General features: G+C 43.7%; 1 protein-coding gene across 1 annotated transcript; it reads right to left on the bottom strand.

Moving 5' to 3' along the window:
- Positions 1-1845: 1845 nt before the first annotated feature.
- On the bottom strand, positions 1846-22801 carry inppl1a (inositol polyphosphate phosphatase-like 1a). The gene is made up of 27 exons (XM_079166018.1): positions 22339-22801; positions 17692-17755; positions 16888-17035; positions 16721-16802; positions 15244-15390; positions 14797-14887; positions 13634-13723; positions 12932-13030; positions 11328-11478; positions 10557-10663; positions 9980-10082; positions 9590-9786; positions 9392-9509; positions 8914-9010; positions 8649-8787; positions 8451-8550; positions 7958-8046; positions 7774-7855; positions 7518-7607; positions 7063-7176; positions 6547-6723; positions 6291-6446; positions 6034-6118; positions 5513-5599; positions 4572-5319; positions 4286-4419; positions 1846-4193 (listed from the first exon to the last, which is right to left on the bottom strand). The coding sequence occupies exons 1-27, from the start codon at positions 22527-22529 to the stop codon at positions 4094-4096; spliced, it is 3786 nt and encodes a 1261-aa protein (XP_079022144.1). The 5' UTR covers positions 22530-22801; the 3' UTR covers positions 1846-4093.
- Between the last annotated feature and the right edge of the window lie 602 nt (positions 22802-23403).

Below are 23403 nucleotides of genomic sequence, written 5' to 3'. Positions count from 1 at the left end.
GACATGGTCAGTTTCCTAAACCTGCGATGACTTTAACTCTTCACTCTCACCCTCAAAGCCCCCCCCCCCCCCCCCCCCCCCGCAGATACAAAAGGATGTTTGCGTGTCGCCGAATCACAACCGCTTTGACTTGATAAACACATCAGAATATGCATAGCCGCATTTAATACAGCCTCTTTTCACTCTTTCTTGCTCACTTATAAACTCAACATTCCCACGGAGCCCCTTTGGAGCGCCACACATGCGCCCTGATGAGCATGGCGGTCAGGTACACGCGGGGTTTAAAGCAGAAATCTAAACATCACGCTCCGGTCTCTGCTGGGGAAAAACTAAACAAACTAAACTTTTATCCTCAAGCACAACTTCCTCTAAGCTCCCCTGACACACAGACTCCCACCAGAAAGGGAACAGCCCCCCCCCCCCCTAAATCTCTTTGCCCAAGAAGAGCAGGGCACCCTCAAAATCCAATTAGAGCAGCCGGGTCCAGACCAGACACCTCCCCAGTTCATCCCTTCCTCCTCCTCCTTCTTTACTGTATCAAGTCCTGACTCCCTTACTCTCATCCTCAATGTGACCCCCCCTCCCTCCCTCCCTCAGGCTTTATGGTCCCATCCCGTCTCTCTGTCCCACCATGCCTTTCTCTATCAAACAGTGGGCACTTTGTTCAAATTCAGCAAGAGGAAAGTAAGAACTTGAGGCTCCTGCAGGTCCCTGCCCTGTTCTTTGGGTGGAGGGAGGTGTAAAAGATGTAGTTATACAAAGAGCAGAACCTACACACGTGTCAATCTTAATTATTACTGACTTGTACTGCTGGTTTCATGGTACTCCAACATGGTTTATCACTGTTGTCACTGACTGAAGAGTTGTTTGATGAGTCTCCTGCTGGACTGATGGGAAGGAATGAGTTTGTTGCTTCTGTCTGCGGTGTGAACTCTATCGGACTAACAACTCATCGCCCACTCCGACTCTCTCATCAGTGTTTTTTTTTATTTTTATTAACTCTCCCACAGCCGACGAATATGGGTCTTTGTCAGAGATGCAACACAAGCTGGTAACATGTTGGCAATATATATATAGAGAGAGAGGTGCAGACAGTTGCTGGAGTTTTCTACTGTATGTCCATAAATATCTGTTCCATGTTTCTTTTGCAAAAAAATGAAAAAAAAGCAACTGTTTGTATTTCCTCTCAACTTGCGGGTTCGCTTGTGTATCATCTCTATTTCATTTTGTAGCAAATCACTGAAACAAGACTGATTTCAGAGCTGACTTTTTAAAGAGGGTTTACTCCAGAAATCTACTCAAAAACAGGGGGGGGGGGGGGGAAAATGTATTTATTAATATTCTTTATTATGTCAGTGAGGAAAACTCCACACATTTCTTTGAACTGCTCCTGAAATTTTGTGACTGTAAATTCCGTAATTAGTAATATAAATATTAGGTAGCCCTTTGTTTATTCCTCTCATGTTGCTTTACAGATTTATTTCTCTGCGGAGCATCTGTCTCACAGACCAACACACGTCCATGAAAACTATGAATCGACAGAAGCTCTAGTGAATGAGAAGTTATAGCACTACTCTGAATATTCTAATAAATCTACATTATGGAAGCACTATGTGACGCGTTCAATGATCTGGTTTCTTGTGTGTAAACAGAGTGATGAGAGTGTTATGTGCAGACCTCAAGAGACTAAAAAAGCTGCGTTCATGAGCACTGGACGTCCGAGCTCCCTAAAGTCAAATAAAAAGTGAAATGACTGTCACGTAATTTCATGTTACCTCTCCTTAAAATGAGGCCGGTTTACAAATCATAACCGTTTCATTTGACGACAACAACAAAGAAAACAAGTAAGAGATTAGATTTTAATTGAAAAAAATGACATGGACAACTTAACATTAACTACATGAAGGAACAAGATAAAAGGAGTGTGTCAGAGAAAACAACAATGGCGCTTCTCTTTTTCACTCTCTCACACACACACGCACACACGCACACACACACACACACACATAACCAAGAACACTGAGAGGCTACACGGCAGATCCACATTCTCTGCATCATAGTTGTTGGGCTGTTAGGAAATTAGACAACTTGTATTACACATAACACAAGCAAAAAGGTTGCATGTGGTGCAACATAATTCAAGGACGTTTTTGTGTCACGAGGAAAAGTAGGAGAGATAGACATGAATGAAACTGCTACAAACACACACATTTAGTCCCAATTATGAAACAACACATTCATTGACAGTTTAAGAGATCTCCACGTGGGCGTCTCTTAAAAACAACTATAAACTGGCTTATGGTTTGGCTTCTAGTCTCACGGGCAGAAGAGGAGGCAGGATTTAAATTAAGAACAAATAAAAGACACTGTGAACACTAACAGGTGAGTCAACTCTCTGGTTGTTAGCTGATGAAGAACAAAACCAACTTCTTTCACTGAACATGACTTGGTTGCGTCTCGTTTTCCACAAAGTTTGCACAGTCAGCATCAAACCGACTGGTGAGGTTTATGGAGAAGCAGCACCACCTGCTGGTTACTTTAGGGAACAACATCAGCCTTCAAACGCTCCATGTCCTGCAGAAAGCTGACTTCTTTAATGAATCATGAGAGGCGACATGTTCTCCCACGAGTACAGAATATATGCTGCGTCTCTAGTAATGTAACAAAATAACAAAATAAAATCTGCAAAATCTCCAGACAGCATGACAGGAAAAGAAATGTTTTGGTGACAAATGGTTTCTCCAAGACAATGACAATAAGATGGCTAAGTAAATAATTGTCTGTAGAACATTATCATTAGTTAATCCATTTAGCTATGTTAACCAATTCTGTTTTAAACAATTTAAAGAGAAATAAATGAGAGATGTGACCGTAAAGCCCATCAAACCGTTTTATGATGTTAAAATAAGATTCAGCTTCTTCTATAAATTCAAATGTAATGTCCTCACAGATAATTAAAGAGTGAACATTATAAATGTGCTGGATAAAACCTTTAGAGTTCAGCTAATGTAAAATTGTGATATTATGGCCTCATGTAGTTCGGCATTCATTTGTCAGTGTTTACAGATTTCTGAAAAAATAACTTCTCATCTTCTAATAATGCAATCAACTCGTCACAATCTGCAAGCTGAAGTGTCTGTGTTCGGGGTGCTGATGGCTAACAGGTAAATGCTGTACCACGGCGAAACATGCACGTTTAGCTCCACCGGGACCGGTTTGGTTGGTTTGCTCCATATTCCCTTTATCCTTAAAAATAAAAAATAAAACCATAAATATGTGCAGAGACACTGAGACAATGATTGCCACCATTTAAACAACAGCGGCCCGATCATCATCACAAAAGTACAAAATATGAGAATTGCTAGTTGACCTCGCTATTGCCCGCCATGAGCCCGGGCTAACTCCTCTACTGTCACCACTTCCTGTCCGCCTCCATCACAGAAGCTCCCCAGCTGTGTGCTGACGTTACCCTTGAGGGCTCTCTAACAATTCCCATAAAGTTTCCTCAAATGTGACCATTAGTGGGGAAAAAACCCCCTGAGACAAGGCTCTTGTTTCCCACAAAAATCCCTCTTTTCATTTTGCTTTAAATTTGAAAATCTCCTCTTCTGAGGAGTATCAAACTCACTGACTTGATTTATGTTTTCCAGGAAACAGAAAGACAAAACAAGCTCTGAAGCTAGCTTGAAGCTGCAGGTCAGACGGTGACGGTACAACATAAATGAATCAGCTGCTTCAGTCATATGAAAATATGATCTCATCCTGCATCTTCTCACTAGGTTTCAATGCTGAGGGACATGTAGTGTCACATGAAGGACTGAAATGATTCTCTTTAAATAAGGCCACTTCTGCGACGACGACAACGACAACAACAACAACACACACATACAGTACATCTGAAAAAGATGGTGGTTCTAAGTGTTTTTTTTGAAAGTACAAATGGAGTGCAATTTCTCTCAGAAGGCACAGTCTGGCATCAATTGGCACGTTCCAGCTCAGTTCAGTTCAGTTCAGCTCAGCTGAGATTTGGCCTCTTGGGACCCGGTGTGGTACCAGGCCAGTTTGGACCAGTCAGAGACCGGTTTCAAAGAGTTTATTTCTGCTGCTGCTGCTGCTTAAGGCTCTCCAGCAGGATTCGCTTGTGAGCGGGGTCGAGCACTCCCGCCTCTTCCAGGTCCTCCTCAGTGATATCACTGAAAAGAACAATGATTATTATTTAACAATCGTGATAAAACAATAACAGCAGAGATCAGAGTAGAGAGGTCTACAGCAACAGTGTATGTACCTGAGGAACTCCAGGTCGTCCCAGCCGTTGTGTAGAAGGCCCTGCTCATATCTCTCCAGGCCCAGTCTCTGCAGCCACTCCCCCACCGACGAATCCCCGACAGACAAAGAAGAACTACTGCTGCCCCAAAGTGCCTGTGCAGGGGAAATGAAACACAGGATCAGCTTAAAAACTGCTGTATGAACATTGCAGCTCGTCTAAAAAAAACAACCCATACACGTCACAATGTAATGCCATTTCTACCTTTGAATGAGGCACTGAGTGTTCATTGAAAAGGGCTGCTCACCTCCTCAGGCATGTCCTCTGCAATACTCTCTGTGATGGCATTTCTAGGGGGGAAGGTGCGGCAGGCGTCCAGACCTAAACCCATTGGCTGCCCTCTAAGAGGCGGCGGCGCAGATGGAGCGCGTGGAGGCTGCCCAGGAAACTCACTCTCACTCAGCGTCTTTGCCATCTGGAGCACAGAACACGACTGGTCGTCCAACGCCCCTGCTCCCCCTCCCCCTCCTCCTCGTCTGAAACCCTCTCCGAGGGCCGGTGGGGCAGCAGCACTGGCTGCTGGGATCCTGACCTCGGCCAGGTCTGGGTAAAGAGTGCGAGGTTTGGAGAAGGGGGCTTCTGCGACCATCTCCAGGGCTCCCTTAGGGAGAGGAGGAGGAGGGAAGTCGGGAGGAGGTCGATTCAGTGTGCTTCCAACTGTCGTTCCAACACCAGCTCCCTGCGCTCCTGCCACACAGGCGCCCCCGTCGTCCTCTGAGGAGCCCTCCTCGCTAATAGCGCGGACCGGGTGCCCCATCATGGGTCTGCGTGGGTGAGAGGGCACTGAGGCCACAAAGGGCGGTTTGGTTCGAGCTCCAGCTGAGGGAGGAGGGGCTTTAGCTACCTGGGGGTTTGGGGAGGTAGGAGACGGAAGAAGCTCAGGCGAAAGAGCAGCTGCCGACTGGTTGGGAACGCCCTCCAGGATGTAGTAGGCGGGATTATTGTAGCTGTTCTTGCAGATGGACGGATCGCCGTCTGGTGCGTCCTGTTTAGGCCTTAAAAATATACAGAAAAAAACAGAACAGGTGGTTGATAGCTTGCCTTTAATGTTTCATGGTTTTCACTTTTTGTTGCATCAAAAATGCTCTGTTGATATTTCCACATCAGAAATGCGTTTTTGAACATCTTGAATATGAATTATCTTGAATATTTTGAATATGTGTGTAACCTATATGAATGGGGCGGTACCTTGCAGCAATTTCCTCTTTGCTGGTCCGTTCTCCCTCCTCACTCACTTTTCCCAGCTCTCCAAGCTGTTTACGAACGACAGATGGCCTGCACAGAGACAACATCACAACAGGTCAGCTGGTGTGACAAAACAGAGCATTGACATTTTGTGCACATCCCTGGTGAAAGGTAGAGTCCCAAAATGTAATATTTTAACCATACTGGGTCTTCATCAGGCAAATGGCCAACACAATCAATGATTTCTTTTCATTACAACATGATGATATTATTTCTGCTGTATTAAACTGTATAACAGGTTTAATAATACAACCAAAATACTTTTGTAAAGAGTACTCCAGAAAAACAATCTCACAATTTATATTTTTTCATTCTATGTTGGATCATACGGATATCCACTATAATGTAAATATATAGAGCTGTACAATGTGGTGTAAAGAATAATCTCCTCTGAAGGATGTATGCACATTTTATGAAAAATATTCAGCTTTTTGCATTTTAATACAGAAGTAGAGTGTACTGACTTGACGTATTCATGTCCCACTCTGGATACCAAAGTGCATTTCCCTTTAGGTCCACCCGTCTCATCCTTGTCCACACTGATCCACTCTGAAATACAACCATAACATTTAAGTGAAACGTCATACTGCATCATTTGGTGAAATCGCGCCTGCAGAATTCTTGAAGCTCTAAAGTCCTTTCATTTGTCTCAACTGCTTCATTTACATATTTCCTCTTCTCTGGAGAGGTTCACTGATTCCTGTTAATTGGCTGCATTTACCATAGAGTCTCTCCCTGGTTCCCATTCTTTCGGAAGGGACTCTGACCCTCATGGACCCCCTGATATTTCCTGTTTCCTCGCCCCGGTGGGACAGGTAGGTGTGGAACTGCTGTGCTGTGCTGCCAATCATAGACTTCAGAGCCAACACACACTCTCCTAGCAGGGAAACACACACACACACACACACGTTTGTTTGTCAGACTAAAAGTCCACTTCAAAGAATTGCACGACCTCATCGTAAACACTGTCTTCATACCGTAGGACTCGTATCCATCCAGTGACTTCACGGTCAGCAGCAGATGTTGGTCCTGCAGGTACTCGATCTCCGAGAGAAGAGGTTTGAGCGTCGTCAGCTGCTTGTTGGACCAGCCCACGCGCAGGAAGTTGACGTTGTCACTGCTCTGACTGTCGTTCTCGTAACTCTTCTTAAACTCTACAAATGAGAGAAAGACAGAGAAATGCAGGGCGGGAGGGGGGTCGAGAGGACAAAGGGAACAAGGTTGGAAGGAGAAGTGGGAAGGAGAGAAGGAAGATGTTTCTATTGCATTTCATTCAAAAGTACATGGCGGACAGGAGGCGGGGATACGGCACAGGTCAAAAATGGATTCAAGCTTAAAAGGTATACTGACTGCCTGAGAAAGGGAGGGAGGGAGAGAGATACGAAAAGAAGAAACACATGGAATTTTTATTCATCCATTAGGTGTTACAGAAACCATGTGTGTACTGTAACTCGCTGATGGATTCTTGTCTGGTGCCGGCGTGTTCTTCTCACCTTCCAGACAAGTGGAGTAGAATTCGATGAAAAACTTGGTCCTGCTCGCCGTCTTCACGATGGCCTCAATGCTCTCGAACTCAATGTAGGCCTGCTCTGAAGACTTTGGCAGACCTACAGAGAAACAGGAGGGACGGGGGACGGGGGACGGGGGACGGGGGAGACAGGTGACACAGTATGAATGAGAACGAGCAACAGCTTATATTCAGCGCAACTCATTGCCTCTCTCTTCAGATTTGAGCTGGAAAACAACCAAATCATAAATTAAGTTCCTAAAACATGCATGGAGTCCGCTCTATTTTGACTAAAACGTCTATCCGCAGCCTTAAAAAGAGCAAGAACAGAAGTAAAAGAAACAGAGTACGACCAGGAGGGAGAGCGATTGACAGAAAGACAATAAACAAAAGGAAAATAAATAAGTATTTTCTGAAGAATGTAACTGAATCCACTTGTACCTTTCTTGGAGACAAACTGGGAGGTCACCCCCACCTCGAAGGTAGCAAACACAGGGGAATGATCACTGGTCACTATATCATCTGTACAGCCTGTCAAACAAAGGAAGATATAAGTCCCATCATCATGTATAAGACATATATAGAGGTTTACAATGTTTAGGGGAAATTAACCACTAGACCCAGTTGCTAAAATTGCTAAAAAAAACTACCTCTGTTACAGCGAATTGAAACAAATGTATGAATAATTTGTTCTCACCATAGGAGTTACAGACGATGTGTGTTTCTGGGTAGGACTTCCACAGGATCCTGTCACACCAGGATGGAACATTGGTCCTCATCTGGGACAGACAAGAACAGTAGAAGACACAGTAGAGTCATCAGTTTTCAGAAGCGGCTGGGAGGACGTCTCTCTGTGATGCTGTGTGAGTTGGTAAACAAACCCCCGTGGCCTTCTGCTTCTGCCACACGTACGTGTCCCTTGAGCCACGCTCATAGCGGTAGGTGGGTGGGAACGAGATCTCTTCCTCCCCTGCAAACAGGTAGACACACATTCTGTTGTTAGAACTCCTCGCAGGTGAGCGGAAAGGTGCAAAGTGTAGCATTTTATTCATTTAATAAATCGTATTAATTTGAATTGTTAATGTAAGTATAATTCTTGGTTGTATTAAAACATTCACAGACTGCTTGTGTCGACACATTTACAGTATTTATGGTACACGGGGGCGGATGAGAGCAATTGTCCTAATCAGCAAGTCGTATTTAAAGTAAATCTCAGTGCAAAGAAAAAGCTCTCACAGTTTCGCACAACGGCAAAAGGCTGAGAGACGTAGAGGCTGATTTTGAGTCTTCCAACACTTGCACTATCTATACCATTATGCATAGGGAGAGGAGGTAAACAGTACTGTAAGCCAGAAGTACGGTAGAAACACTAACCAAAGCGTAGAAAGACTTTGTTCTTCTCTCTCTCCAGGTTGAGCTGGTCCACCTTCAGCAGGGGCTCAAACTCCTTCCTGTTAATGTAGTTTAAAATCTCCTGCACACGGACACAAAGGAGAGGAGGTGTCATGCACATCTGCTGCATTTCATCAATCTTGTGTGTGTGTGTGTGTGTGTGCCTGAGTTCTGCTTCACCTGTATGTCCATATCCAGCCTGTAGTTGAGGTCTCCCAGCCAGAAGAGGTGAGTGAAGCGCAGTGAGATGTCGAAGGAGCTCAGCTGTTTGTCTCCTAACGACAGCAGGCGGAGGATATCTAGGTAGTTCTGGTTCCTCCTGTAGGGGTCAAAAGGTAAATGAGTGTGAGTAATGTGTGTCATGTAGATGTAAAGGGGTAAAAAGGTACAATATCCTGAAATGAAATGGCCATGAATAACATGTGTGTAGGGCTGAGGTAGATACCTGGCAATCTTCTCATTGCCTGATGTCAGGTGACAGTTCACAAAGCCGAAAGACGTCCCGTTGAACATAAAGGACACGCCCACAGCTCCTTTGTTACCTTTAACAAAACAAACATTCAAAATACATATATTACATTTATTGAACAAGAGAAATCCTGTTGCGAAAATTAATCAACTGTCAAGACACAATGTTATGAGAATCTTCAGTTTGGGACAAATAAATATCTAGTTGTATTCTCTCAGTTTGGAAGTTTACAGTTTAAATGAATGTCATGGCATTTTAACTAGATGTTGTCTGAGGTCATATTTTTTTGGTGAGACCACAAGAGTTGCAGTCATAAAATCCATAATACCTCCTTTAACAGAAACCAGTCAGTGTTTGATAGCACCGTTATTCCACTGTTCATATCTCTATATTCTGTCCAGAGAGTAAAGCACGTGAAGAAGAGTAAAGACTGAACACTGAGTGCTGTTGTTACCCAGCGTGTTGGCGATGCCCGTCTTCACACTGGACATCCCCACGTGGCTGATCCGGTTCTCGTGTTCCGGTTTCACCAACACAGCAATTTTTATGTTCCACAGAGTTTGCACTGCGATCTACAACAGAGAGTTGGGAAACCAATAAGTCATCGTTGCTTTCTGAATGTCATATTTACAGAAAATCTTTCTTTCCTCACCGGTTTATAATCCAGCTCCGTCTGTTCCTTCAACATGGCGCGCAGTGACTCCACCCACTCCCGATCGCACACAGAGTTTTCTTGGCTTCCAAACACGTAAAGGTCATGAGGGATGGTGACCGTAATCTCGTCCAGAGTCTTCCCGAGGCCGCGACACAACACCCATGAGGCCTGAGACTTAGGCGCAGGCACTGAGCCTAGAGACCATGACCAAAACATTACATTCTCCTCTAAAGAAATACGAATGTCAAGCTCCGGAAACACATGCTCTGTTATTTTTAAATGCACTACATGACAATAAATGATAACTCAGGTTGTGTTGCTTTTAACGTGGATCATGTTGAAAAATGTATCTTAAGATATTACGAATAATGTGTGTTTGTGTCTCACCCATATTCCAGGTGCCCATGAAGATGGAAATCATGTCTGGCTCGTCTTGGTTGGAATGTTTGTTCTTCATCAGCTGCAGCAGCTGGCAAAATGCCTCCCGCTTCTGAAACACACACACACAACACACACGCACACACACACAGACACACACACACACATCAGTGAGTGGAAGTTGCCACAAAAGGGAACCTTGTTCTGAAGTAGCAGCACTTAAAAGCTGACTAACAATCAGTGTGAGTATATGTGCTTTTCATTAATTTGGAAAAAATTACGAGTTTATTCCTTAACTGTTTTTTTCATTTACAGCACTGAGGGAAGTCGTTTTTGGTATTTTCCATCATATTTTCCTCATTAAAAGAGAAAAGATCCGAGGAGAGTCACATTGACACTGAATTCATAGAAGACATTTGTGTGTGTGTGTCCGATCACATACGCAGATAGAAGAGATAAATCAGAAAATGTGTTAATTTCATTATGAATGTGTTTGTATCTTTGAATGATACATCTACACATTTTCCTTTGAGGCAGTGTGCGAGTGTGTGTGTGTGTGTGTGTGAGTTTGTGTGTGTGTGCAGACCTTGGCACTAGCAAAGATGAAGTCTTTCCTCTGGTTCTTTTCCTTCTCTTTCTCAAAAACAATGCCCAGTTTATTCTGCACCCGCTGAGACTTGATCAGCTGACGGACTGAGACAAACACAAAGACAGACGAACAGAGGACAGAAGGTCAGAGACGGGGAGAGAGTAGAGCCAGGAGGAAAAAGCAATATCGAGTAATAGATTGACAGTTTAAAGACGGGCAAAGTAAAGGAGGGAGAACAATGAAAAGGCATGACAGAAGAAATGGGCTAGAAAGAATTGTTCAATTTGCCATTACATCATCATATTTTGTTCATGTCTTTACCTCAACTGCATCTCTCACAGACACCATGAAGAAAAATGATGTTATTACACTCTTGGATCCATAAATACATCGCATCTTTTGCCCCGGAGTCCAGAGACATTTAAAGAGTTTTCATGGAACAGCTAAAACCGACACATTACTCAGAGTTACCCAAAGTGTATTGAAGCAGAGGACGGCCACGCCACTCAAAACACAGACCACATCCAATAACATCATATACAATTAATATAAACCCTTTGGACATACATTAACAATCAGGGTAGAGAGGAGAGGAGGTGCCGTTTCACACGGAAATGATCACATATGTAAAGAATGTGGCCATTGTTCAATCTGTCTAAAAAGCCAATTGATCACAAGACAATGTTATGTCTCTATCTGGGTGTCAATCACAGATTACTCATCTCACAGTTTAGGAACTATTGGGGACAGTGTTTGTGTCATTCTCACTTTTGTCGTGTGTGAAGGTGGTCCAGTCCTCTTGGCTGTCCTTCACCTTCTTCATCACCACCAGGCGTCCCCCCTCCACGTCCACAGACAGGGTGTACTTCTGACTCTTTCCTATCTTTGTCAGCTCTGCCAGGTAAACATCCAGTTTGACCTGAAGTGGATCAGATAAGGAGCATAAAAACAACAACACACGCTCATAGAATCTGAAGGTTCTCGTGGTGCATTTCTAAAAGAAGTATGTTATATATGTTATATATTTTCTAAAAGTGCATGTGTCCACAGAACTCGTGTGAAATCCTCAGACCACCAGGGGTCTCCAAAATGAAAGTAGTGGACTCATCTGCAGTCTCTCCCTCTACTGTTAGAACATACAAAACAAGCTGCTTCTACGGCACTAACAGAGTTACATCTAAGTCAGTTATACATGTAGCCGGCTAGATTAGAGATCTGAAAACAAAAAAAAGCAGGAATGTGGATGCTAACAGATGTCCTGATTGTCTTAATTGTCATTTTAGATAACAGTCCACATATTTCTGTTCTTCACATACTTATTATGCGTATCATGTAAAGCCATGATGGGGTTTTGTTTGAGTGTCGGTGGGTTGAATCAGGTTCTACGCCTTAAACCTTTCTCCCCATCTTAACAACACTTCTGTTCCTGTGCAACAGGAAGCTGCTGAAAGGAGGTCACCACAGAGGATGCCGACTTGGCTAATTTTTTTAAATTAGTCACCTCTTCCTCCTCCTCCGTCTCACCCTGTACTCCACGTGTTCCTACTGATAATAATCTCTCTTTACCTCTAAACCCCTATTATGAAGCTCTTTCTTATTATTCTGACTTTTCTCTACATGTCTATGCGTTATGCTGTCGGCGCACTTTCAAAATAAAACAACTAGAATCTTGTGACCAATAGACAAAACATCAGTTATACGCGTTTACTTGCGAACTCGGGACTACGATACCAAAAGTGACAAATACTATATACTATGACAAAGCCACAGGAAGTGCATTACACACATTCCTGTGGTCTCATATCAGCTCTGCTGGGAAACTTCCTGCAGCGTGTTGCAGGAATATATGACCTTCACACCCTGTTTTACTGTAATTCAGGTTCAGTCTTTCCTCTGTGAAACCAAAGCACCAGTCTGCTATTATGACAGTTAATAAATCAAACCTGGAGGAGTTTTAGCGTTGTAAATCTCAGGTTTGCTTCCGGACTAAAATCAACACAAAATAAATAAATCTTTTCCTGAGAATCCTATTCCTTTCATAAAACAGGAGATGTGAATGATTTAAGATTATGATTAATTGCATAATTAAATTGACAAAAGATTGGAGTAGCGCTTGAATTTCCAATAGGGGCAATTTGGCTTTGAAGCCATTGAGTATCTGAGAAAGTATGGGTACACTTTGGTAATTGCTAAAATGCAGATATTGATTTTATAAAGGGTCAATTTTATTTTTCAGTTTTTAGTTGATGCACTTTGGAACAGATCATCACTCCTGCCTTTATACTGACCTCATACATATAATGCCCTGCACCACTACTAAAATGTGTGTGTTTATGAGTTTGCAGGTGGTGTGTGTGTGTGTGTAGCCGAACCTCGAATGCCTGCACAGGGATGGCTTTGCTGTGCCGCATGGAAAGAGGAGGAAGGGAGCATGGAGATGACAGACTCATGTCCTGGAGAGCTTTGAGAGCCTGAGGGCACAAAGAGAGAGAGAGAGAGAGAGAGAGAGAGAGAAAGGGAGAGCAAGGACAATTAAAAAACACAAACACGAGAGAAAACACACCCACACACACACACAGACACAAACAGAGACGCTGTGTTGCTTTCAGCTCAAGTGTTGGTGTCAACAGTGAAATGAGTTTCCCACGTTTTATAAGAGGAGCAGAGAAGGTGGAGTCAGTGACATCACATGAGTCAAGACATGCAGCCTGATTGAGGCTATTTCCTGTTTCCTCCCCAAGCAGCGAAAGCCCCTCCATACAAACAAAGTAGAAGTGGTGTCAAATATTAACATGGCAGAGCTGGTCAAACTGTACTTCTAAATTAGGGAGAAAAGTAAAAAGTCTAATAAAAAACATCCTGTTAGGCTTGACAATAATGACCTCCATGTTATGACCTACATGGCACTCGTCTCCATTTGGCTCTCCTAGCATTACACATTGTACAAATACTTTTTAAAGGGTTGCAACAACAAACGCACTGCCGTGTCCAAAACTGAGAGGGAGCTGAAGTGATCGGGTGCGAGGGTGCACGCCTACACATGACTGAATGTGTGTGTGTGTGTGTGTGTGTACCTTCTTCTCTATGGAGGACAGCAGGTCTTTGAGAATTGCCAGCTTGGTCACAAGGTTCTCCAACTCCTGGTCTCCACCCTGATTCACCGACTGATGGAGGAAAGAATTACAACTATCAGAACTCTGAAACTAGCACGTTAAACACACAACAAGCAGTGTCGTACAAGTTGTTCTTAAGGCTGCGTAACCGGTCTACCCGTGTATGTATAAATCAGATTAAAACAGACTGACACGTACGTGTGTGCTTGATGACTACTGAACTGATGCCAGCACAGTGACGTGCAGCACAATGGCCTATCAATTATTTCTAAGTGATGATGATTTAAAGACATATAAAAATATGACTCATTGTAAACATCTCATGTAAGCACTGACACCGTGTAAGACACACAACCAATGGGAAAAAGATTACACGTAGGACATCCCCACATGCACATATCCTACAAACACAAAGTGTGTTTCCTTGTGATACAATATTTCAAGAACAGTATGTATGACTGTAGTGTGACCGGCCTCAGCTGTTCCCAGAAGACCCTGCAGAGAAATGACACCACCTTGATTGTGTGTGTGTGTGTGTATATGTGATTACTCTATGTGTGTGTATATTAGGTCCCGCTATGTGTTAAAGCCAATAAGATGTTTCTGATTCTCTGTCACTAAGTCTGATTGGCTGCTCTGTGCACAAGCAGCTTTACTAGTTAGCGAGGCTTAAACAGAAGTATTGACTTGTTATTTCAGGACATTATGTCACATATTCCATCGTCTGTGAAGCTGAATCAACATTCCCGTGTGACACACATCACGTTTAATGTGAGCGATACCGGTCGGGAATTACGAACAAATGTTTTTTTATTTTTTAGAGAGAACAGAGAAGTGGCTGTTCTGGAAGTTGGCGGAACATTTTGGTTCCAGTCTGGGGGAAGTTAAAAAAGGTCACACAGCTTGGATACAAATGCAGACAACTTATATTTGAATTAAACAATCGGGGTATTGCCCACGGATTGGTGGTGAGGGGTCTACACACATACTAACATAAGTATTATATTGTATAGAAGGAATGCAGAATAGGGCTTAGAAACTGCCACAGTCCAGTTGTTGGAGGAAGCAGGATGACATTGTAACTTAGCGTGCGCACACACACACAAAGAGTCACAGACTCGTACCTGTTGGATCATCTTGGAGACCATGAAAGCACTCTGCTGATCAAAAACTTTAGACAAGATCTCCAGACCTGACAGGACCTTATCCACCTCCCTATTGGGGGAAACAGAAAGAGATTTACTAGACGTATGAGTGCGTGCTGGGGCTGCACAATACGTTACAGGTGATTATTAACCACATGATTGAGTTCAATTTGTTACATGTATATAATCCACGCCTGTTTATGGTTGAAGTCTATTTTCTGTGGCTTATCACAATGTTTGAATGTGCAACATGTGCCACTGTGGCCAAAACAAGAGGCGGCTCTGCGGGCTGCACATTTCTATGATTTAGTGACGAGCACATACAGTGTATAAAGAACGGCTTTGTGTGTAGAGCATGCATGGACAAGAGAGTATGTGTAGGTGGAATATGTGTTGTCTACAGATGTCCTGGGATGTCCTTCTTACCCATTTAGGCGTTTGCAGGAGGCCACTAGTGTCTTGTTGAGGTGAGGCAGGGAGCCGGCTCCCTGTTTGACGGCCTCGAGGTCCAGAGCATAGCTGCCCTTCAGGTACTCGTGGGAGATGGTGCTGAGGCCATTAGCTGCTGGAGCACTACAACCAATTCAAATAAAGTCCAATATTTAGAATCCATCCTCACCATTGTTACTTTTATGCTTTTATGACCATAAACATTAAACTTTCAGCTGATACTTAAAACAATGAGTGTCAAAATTACAGGTAAATTCCATCCCTTGTATCAGAAAACGGTCATAGACTTCATAGTAGCCATATCTATGTATGTGTGTATATCTGTGTATCTGTGTATGTGTGTATATCTGTGTATCTGTGTATGTGTGTATATCTGTGTATCTGTGTATGTGTGTATATCTGTGTATCTGTATGTGCGTGAGAGTCTGTGAGCGCTGTGCAGTCAGGGTTTTTTGAATCACACATTTCCTCTAATACAGAGAGCTGACTTATGTCCTTTGATATGGTCCAGACTGTGGCCTCCGTGTGAACTAAGTACATTTTCTTGCACCTTATTTTTAACATGCGAAGTCTGCAAACCAGCAATGGAAAAGGTGACGTCTTGTTCCTTCACGGTCTCTGATCTAAGATGTCTTTTGCACTCATTTTGGAGAATTTGATGAATTGTATGTGGAAAGCATTTTACTTATCTTTCCATGACAACATGGCAAATGAGGACCACCGTGACTGGACGGAGGATGAAGCTTCATTGATTTCCTCTACAAATGAAACTTTGACAAAGCACTACTACTTTCTGCTTCTAACTGTGGTTGGTTAGTTTCGTCTCGTAAACACTTTTAACTGCAACTGAAATATCAGAATGATTCAGCCACCTAACTCGCTTCACTGAAGTCTGAGTGAGGGCGCTAATCTTTGTTCATGAATATACACAGATATGAGCGACACATTCGTCAAAGCTGTGCATCACCTGTGACCAACGTGGTTTTACACAGGATGTGGTTTTCCTTCTTTGTGCAAGCAGACGGGGGCACCACGGGCAGAGCGGAGGTTATTAATGTGTGTGTGTGTGTGTCTGCTAATCAACATGTGTGAGTGTGAGAGTGCTTGTTGTGTTTGATACGGAGCGTATGTTCACTGCATGATGTGCGCTTATGTCATGCGGCAGAAACAGTGAAAGTGAATGAGGAACTGTGTGTGTGTACATGGGTTTGTTTGTTCATAAAATCTCTGATACCACTGTTTACTATTTTTGTGAGCGGAGTTGATATAATTGCATTCACAGTGAAGCAACATCCTTCCTCTGTGTGTGTGCGTGTGTGTGTGTGTGTGTGTGTGTGTGTGTGTGTGTGTGTGTGTGTGTGTGCGTGTGTACTACATTGTAAACATATTGTTAAGAAGCTCTGCAAGTGGTTTGCGATTTGATTCTCAGCGTGTACTCATATAACCGTTGTACCTTTCTGTCGGTGTGTCTGGTCCAGGGGGAGTGTAGGTGGAGGCAGAGCGAGGGGGGAGTGGTGGCTTCTCATCCTCTCCATCTACCAATCACAGAAGGGGCGAGTTAATATGTGACAAACATGACGTGCAAGTGAAATGCTAATGTGTGTGCTTGCGTGGCACTACCTGAATAGTCCCTGTCGTCGCTGACGGCTGCTTCCTCTCTGTCCACGGCGTAAAGCAGGGTGGTGACCAGACCCTGGCTGGGCTGCAGGTACAACGACACCAACTCTGGAAGCGTCTTAAACCGCTTTGGCTGCACGCCCTGAGACGTCTGAGAGGAGAGAGGGAGGAGGACATCCGAGGAGGGACACGCCGAGAGAGACAGAGAGGAAGAGAAGGACTGTTATTTTCTACATGGTACGAACAGAACAATAGCATCCAACCTCCTTGGCTACAAGTGGTCATGTTATTGAAATCTCTGGTGGGCCCCTATTGTTCCACATTTAATGTTGTGTAAGCAAATATGATCCAGTGGTCTAAATATAATTCAAACCAGGAAGAACTGTTTCGGTAAACATTGCTCTAAAACATACTCAGTTCCAGGATGCAAAAATTAAGACTTTTAGACGATCTTCAACGTCACAGCTAAGACCCCCAAAATCATACAACATGGTGTGGCCACACGGATAGTCTGAAGTGTGTGTGTGTGTGTGTGAGAGAGGCAGGGCGTGTGTGTGGCTGGTGGTAGTGCTGGTGGGGACTTCACAGCTGTTGGGCACAACGCACAAAGAGGTTGCTGTTGGTGTGTGTGTGTGTGTGTGTGTGAGTGTGAGTGAAAGCTCAGAGAGCTCAGAGCCAACAAAAGCATCTCTGCCTGCCAGCTGCTACTGAAGCAAATACAGTTTTTGCTGCACACATGCACACACACACTTGACCTCAGTGGAGTGAGTGAGTGAGAGCGTGTGTGTGTGTGTGTCTTTTCTGTACCTGTACAGCGAGAAATCCTTCGTCGTCTGGGAGGATTCTGTATGTGTGGACGTGCTTCTGAAACCTACAGAGAAAGAAACACCAGAGGAGGAAGAAATGAAGGTCAAAAAGTTGGAGGAAATGGAGTGAAAAACAGACAAAAGAGAGAAGTGAGAGAAAAAGAGGAGACAACCTTGAGACTATGGTTTGATAAAAAAACATCTCAAGCGCTGACATACATACTGTCTTGTACTTGACCTCAGTGAATGGTGTGTGTGTGTGTGTGTGTGTGTGTGTGCGCGTGTATGAGAGTGAAGGGGGTTTAAACGGTGTAGAGAGCCTCAACCTGTTGCTGTCCGTCACAGTTGTATGCGGGCTTTATCCTTACATGATACAGGACAGCAGATCAGCCTAGCTTTCAAACTATGAACTATAGTTATACTGATGGTACAAAATAAAGAAACGGTAGATAGGAAGGATACAGATTACAAGAAAATGATCAAAGTTATTTTTTGAACGTGTCGCGTTTCTTTTAGTCCACAACTGTGTATCAAATGTCAGAATTTATTGAACAACAAGCTTTTTTTTTTCTTCTTTTCACCGATTGCAGTTCGATGCTCTGACATCACTATTGCACAGCCGTGACTACAACGCCTGCAGCCACGAGCTGGAGAGTTTAATGATTTTCATGTCCGCACTTCATGCCAGCTCAGTGGCCCGGAACACAAAATGTTAAATTTGCCAGGCAGATGTTGTGGTTCATGTCTGTTGGTGTGTGTGTGTGTGTGTGTTATGGTTGTGTGTCTGTTTAGATGTGTGGGCGTAAGCATGGCAGCCTATGCAAAACACTTCTGTAATGCTTTTACTGCTGCAGCGCTTCTACTGTGCTTATTTACAGTACGAGTGTGTGCGTGTGTGTGTGTGTGTACACTGTATAAATTGAGGAAAGCATAAATCCATGACAGGAATTCTTCTTGCTCTGACCCCTCAGTGGTTTTTCCGGTCTTTCCAGGTCAGTGTTCCGCAACTAAAACATGGACTGGATTCAAATGTACGACTGAAGTAACTTCATTAGAGGAAAGGCCAGTTTATGTTAGACTTTTAATTCAACTTTTTAAATTGCTGATATTTCATATAGCCTTCTCTGACTGACACACTGAGGGCCATTGTGTTTTTACAGGCTGATTATCATCAATTCCTGCTGTAGATGCTCAGATGTGTGTGTTTCTGTTTCTGGTGTTCTTGCCTTTATCTGCCAGCACACACAGAGAGAGGAGAGGGGGGGGATGCAATTAGGGCCCTGGCACAGATTTGAACCCACAGCGTTAAGAGTTCAATGATTTGGGACATAGCCAGCAAAACTATCAGGGACACTGACATCACATTTATCAGATAGTTGCCGATAATAGTTCCATATATCATCTCGCCTCCAGCAGTTTGCTCACACTAACAGTACACACTTGATAAATATTTGCTCCTGCCTTTCAAGGCCCAGCAGTAAACACAGTCAGTGAGATGAACTGCTCCTTTTGTCCGCCCCGGCCTCTGTAAACCATATCCCACACATTTAATCCTGTCATATTATAAACACAATGCATTGTGGGTCCAGGGGGCACAGAATCGATGCACAGGAGTCCCTGGCAGTGTACAGTAGAGTGTTTGTGTGTGCGTTTGTTTTCCTGTTGGCAGCTGATGAGGTTTTGTGGAGTAAATACTATTGTTTCAGTAGCAGCAAAGCTATAAGGGGGGGGGGGAGAGAGAGGTTCATTATGGGATAGACACAGATGCAAAGCATACAATGTGTGTGTGTGTGTGTGTGTGTGTGCGTGTTGTCAACAATAGACTAGAGGATAAAGACTGCCCCACTGACTCCCCACTCTGCCCTGTTCTTTATAATTCTTACGCTACTCATCATTGAAAACCTTTGGTAACATTGGTAACCTGCAGGAAAAACATACAGTACAAACTGAACAATATAGCAAAAGCACAAAACATGAGGGAAATGTAAATCCTTGCAAAAAGGTACACTGATGAGGTGAGTCCAAGTTAAAGCCACTAAATATAGGTAAAGACCAGCAGGGCTGAGCTCCAGAAGGATATTTAGCTTTAAATGACAGTTAAGATGAGGATGCGTAAAAGGATCTCCACATTTGGATCACAATAGGTTTTTACACTATTACAAATATTCCACACATTTAATGTGGGATCACAAGCAAGCTGTAAAAAGTGCTATAAATATGGGAGTATATATATATATATAGATATATATATATATATATTATATACACACACACACACACACGTACCTGGAAACTGTCTATTTAAAAAGAAAAAAACATCCATAAAAAAAATTCCCAACCCACTAACTGTGCGAGGCAATAACATATACACCCACTCACAAGACTCCATGGTGAGGAATGCTCTCTCAGGAACATCTCGGTGTCAAACACACACACAGACTCACAGAGGGCCACGCATGGACCCCAACATGTTTAGACGCGCTGCACTGACACTCAAGAACATTTTAACATCTCTGTAGTTGTCCCACTGATGCATGCTTAAACTCAAAACACGGCCTCTCCGACAATAATGTCCGGCATTGCAATCAGAGGAATCCCTTCGCTAGAAGGCTGTTTTTTTAAAAATATTTCACTATTTAATCACACCGTGGCAGTGAACGATAAAGCTCCAACATACGACACTTTATTCAATCTGCTCTGTAGAACATAAATACATAAACGTCCCTTGCACACAAATACGGTAAACTGGTCAAAGTGGTCATTTCCTACAAAAGTCTGCATGCTAAGAGGAAGTGAAAGGCAAAAGGCCCGAAAGTCCGAAAGACGGCCCAGGAGTCAGTGCCACTGCTGGTACAGCGTCTGTTAAAGTCACCGGCACAAACACTCATCCCACCAGTCTATTCTCAGACAGCAGCAGAATGGAAACACACTGGTCTCTACGAATCCTTTAAAAGGGAAGTACAAATGTCACGAAGACACGCTCAGCAAAAAGCCTTGTCTGACAGCCATCTTTAGGTAAAAAGAAACATTTTGGCATCAGGAATAAAAAAGGTCAGATCTGTGCATCCCTAGATATGGTGTTTAATATTGAAAGGACCTGGTCTAGACATCAATCCCGAGCCTCCAGAAGGCCACACTCAGGTCCATGACTGCAGACGGTGAGCCGAAAGCTTTTCACACGTCTGGGGATTCAGATTGTACTTCCCGGAGATGCATTTTTACTCAGTAATGTCAGCAGAAGTTCACAAGAATGAGTCGAATACATTTTTTCCTCTACGGCTTCAGGGGCTGGTACTGAGTCATCCGCATTCTCATAGATATCCTTTATGAAGACAGACAGCTTGTTCCTGCCATAATGATCTCATAACACTGGTCCACATGATCTATGACGAAGGGGCAATATTTTACCAGGTTATTTTACTGTTAGGTCTTTACTGCTGTATGTAGAAGCTAAACCTGTCGGTAAAATATGGATGTGAGGAATGTTGTTGGTCATAGAGTGACCTAATGAATTACTACGGATCCAGCGAAGGATGAAAAATGGATATTTAGCACAATCATTTATTCTAATAAGCCAGTGGCCAAAAATGGGATGCAGGGTTATTTATTCTGGGTTCTTATAGGGGTGCAAGAGGAGTAATGTGTTAACATGAGAGTTATCCTAGTATATGGTCAGACTGCAGTATAACGAACTATGAAATAGTGTCATGAATTACAAATTATAGTAGTTAAGACATACGACGTGCACTGCTGCCGGTGTGCATGTTTACAAACCACACAATGGACTCAGCATGGGGTAAACTATCAGATAGGGGATGTAGGTTGAGTCAATGTCAGAGCACCATGTCACATGGCATCGGGCTTCTGTGTCCTGCATCTGCATCTGCATCTGCATCTGCACAGTCAGTCAGTCAGCGGTCTTTGCATCTGTTTAACTTGGGTTACGTGAGTCATTTAGGCCATTTGTAAGTTAAACATCTCTTTTCCACAGTCCATTTGACTCGTCTTAGTCATTGTCAAAGTGTACACAGTGGCAGTGTTGTCTGTGTATTGAAGCTCGATCGACTGCTCTGGTTCTGCATGTTGCTTGCTGAACATGAGAGTTGGTTGATGGCAAAATATCCCAGAATGAGGGTGGGCGTTTCATCACTTCATTTAGCAAAGGCCCTGACATACAGGTAATAGTCGTTTTATAATACACTGTGTGAGAAGATAGTATGTGTAACTACTCGGCTAAAGCCAGCTGCTTCCCTGCTTGCACTGATCTTACATGAGCCCTTAAATTAAAACTTCACCAGGCCCTGCAGACGCTTATATTTACCTCCACCACCATCCAGTTTCAGTGCCCTGTAAAAAAAAAACGGCGCTGCAGGCGAGACCACATCAGACAGACAGGGACAGCCCTAAAGTAGTGTGTGCCATGCTGGAGTCTCACTGCTTGGCAGACAGACAGACTCTCCTTTGCCAGACTTCAGTGAGAAAGTAAACAAATGTGTTTGGCTGAATACGAACTTAAAATACCTTTAAACTAGAACGTTGGCAGAGCTACTAACGTCCCCCCACCCCCCGGTACAGGAGGCCAAACGAGGCCCCAACACAGACGTTAAGAGTCCCTACACGCGTCTCTTGTCTGAATAAAGTTACTTACAGTACACACAAAGCGTACGCCCCGGTGACACTCTCGCTGTCCCGCACCAGGAAGCTGCCGTCTCTCCCGGCCCGGGCCAGCAGCTCCTCGGCCGCGGCTCGACTCAGGTCCCGGTGATACCACGTCGGCGGTGCGGGCCCCAACGGTGAAACCCCACCAACAACCCCACCACCTCCACCACCCCCGGCCATGGCCACAGCCCTTCAAAACCGGGTTCAGCTCGAGCTGCTTCCAGACTTCTTCTCCGACAAAAACCTCCCCAGCCCTTCTTCTCCAGACTAGAAGCGTTAGTCCAGTGAGCCAGAGGAAGCGCAGGAAAAGTAGCGTAAACGTTAGTCCGAGAAAAAAGGTTTTGGGAGGCGCGAAAGACCCGACGACCGGGGCTAAAAGTTGTACATTTGTCAAATTACACTGTTTGCGGCTGTTGCCTCAGTTTCCTGAAAGACTCGCCTCCCTCCTCTTTCGTTTCCCAGTCCCACGGAAATCAGGGTATGTAAATCCACACTGGAGACCGGGGAGCAACAGCGGGGTCGACCCGCGTCAAAGCTAATATATTACAAATATACGGCACTTCCGGTGAGATTTTCAAAATAAAACATACTGTCGACGAATTTACATTATGACACTTTATTTTATGAGCAAAGTCACCCACGCTTTGCTTGCGGTTGGGTGTATGTCTTAGCCAACTTGACAGAAATCTCTGGAAAGGATGGATGGAGGAATAAAAGCACACTGGGATGAATAAAGAGAGGAGTAAAGGAGGGAAGGGAGAAAGAGAAGTAAAGGAATGACCTGGTGAAGAAGGGCAGTGTTGGAAAGTTTCTACATTTACTCATCTACTGTACAGTTATGAGATACTTTTATGCAGATGTATACTTCTACTCAGCAGCAACATTCAAAAACAGATATTGTAAGTATTACAGCACTTCATTTATCTGACAGCCACACAAAGATATGATCAACAAATTAAATATAATGCAATATTTTAGATTGACTGAACTACCCAACAGTGTATAAAGAAGTTAGTGGCAAAAAAGTGTCACCTTGACCACCTTCAACATTAAA

The sequence above is a fragment of the Pholis gunnellus genome (genome assembly GCF_910591455.1).
Source record: "Pholis gunnellus genome assembly, chromosome: 9".
In the NCBI taxonomy this organism is placed as follows: Eukaryota; Metazoa; Chordata; class Actinopteri; order Perciformes; family Pholidae; genus Pholis; species Pholis gunnellus.
This window is presented reverse-complemented; position numbering and strand designations above follow the sequence as displayed.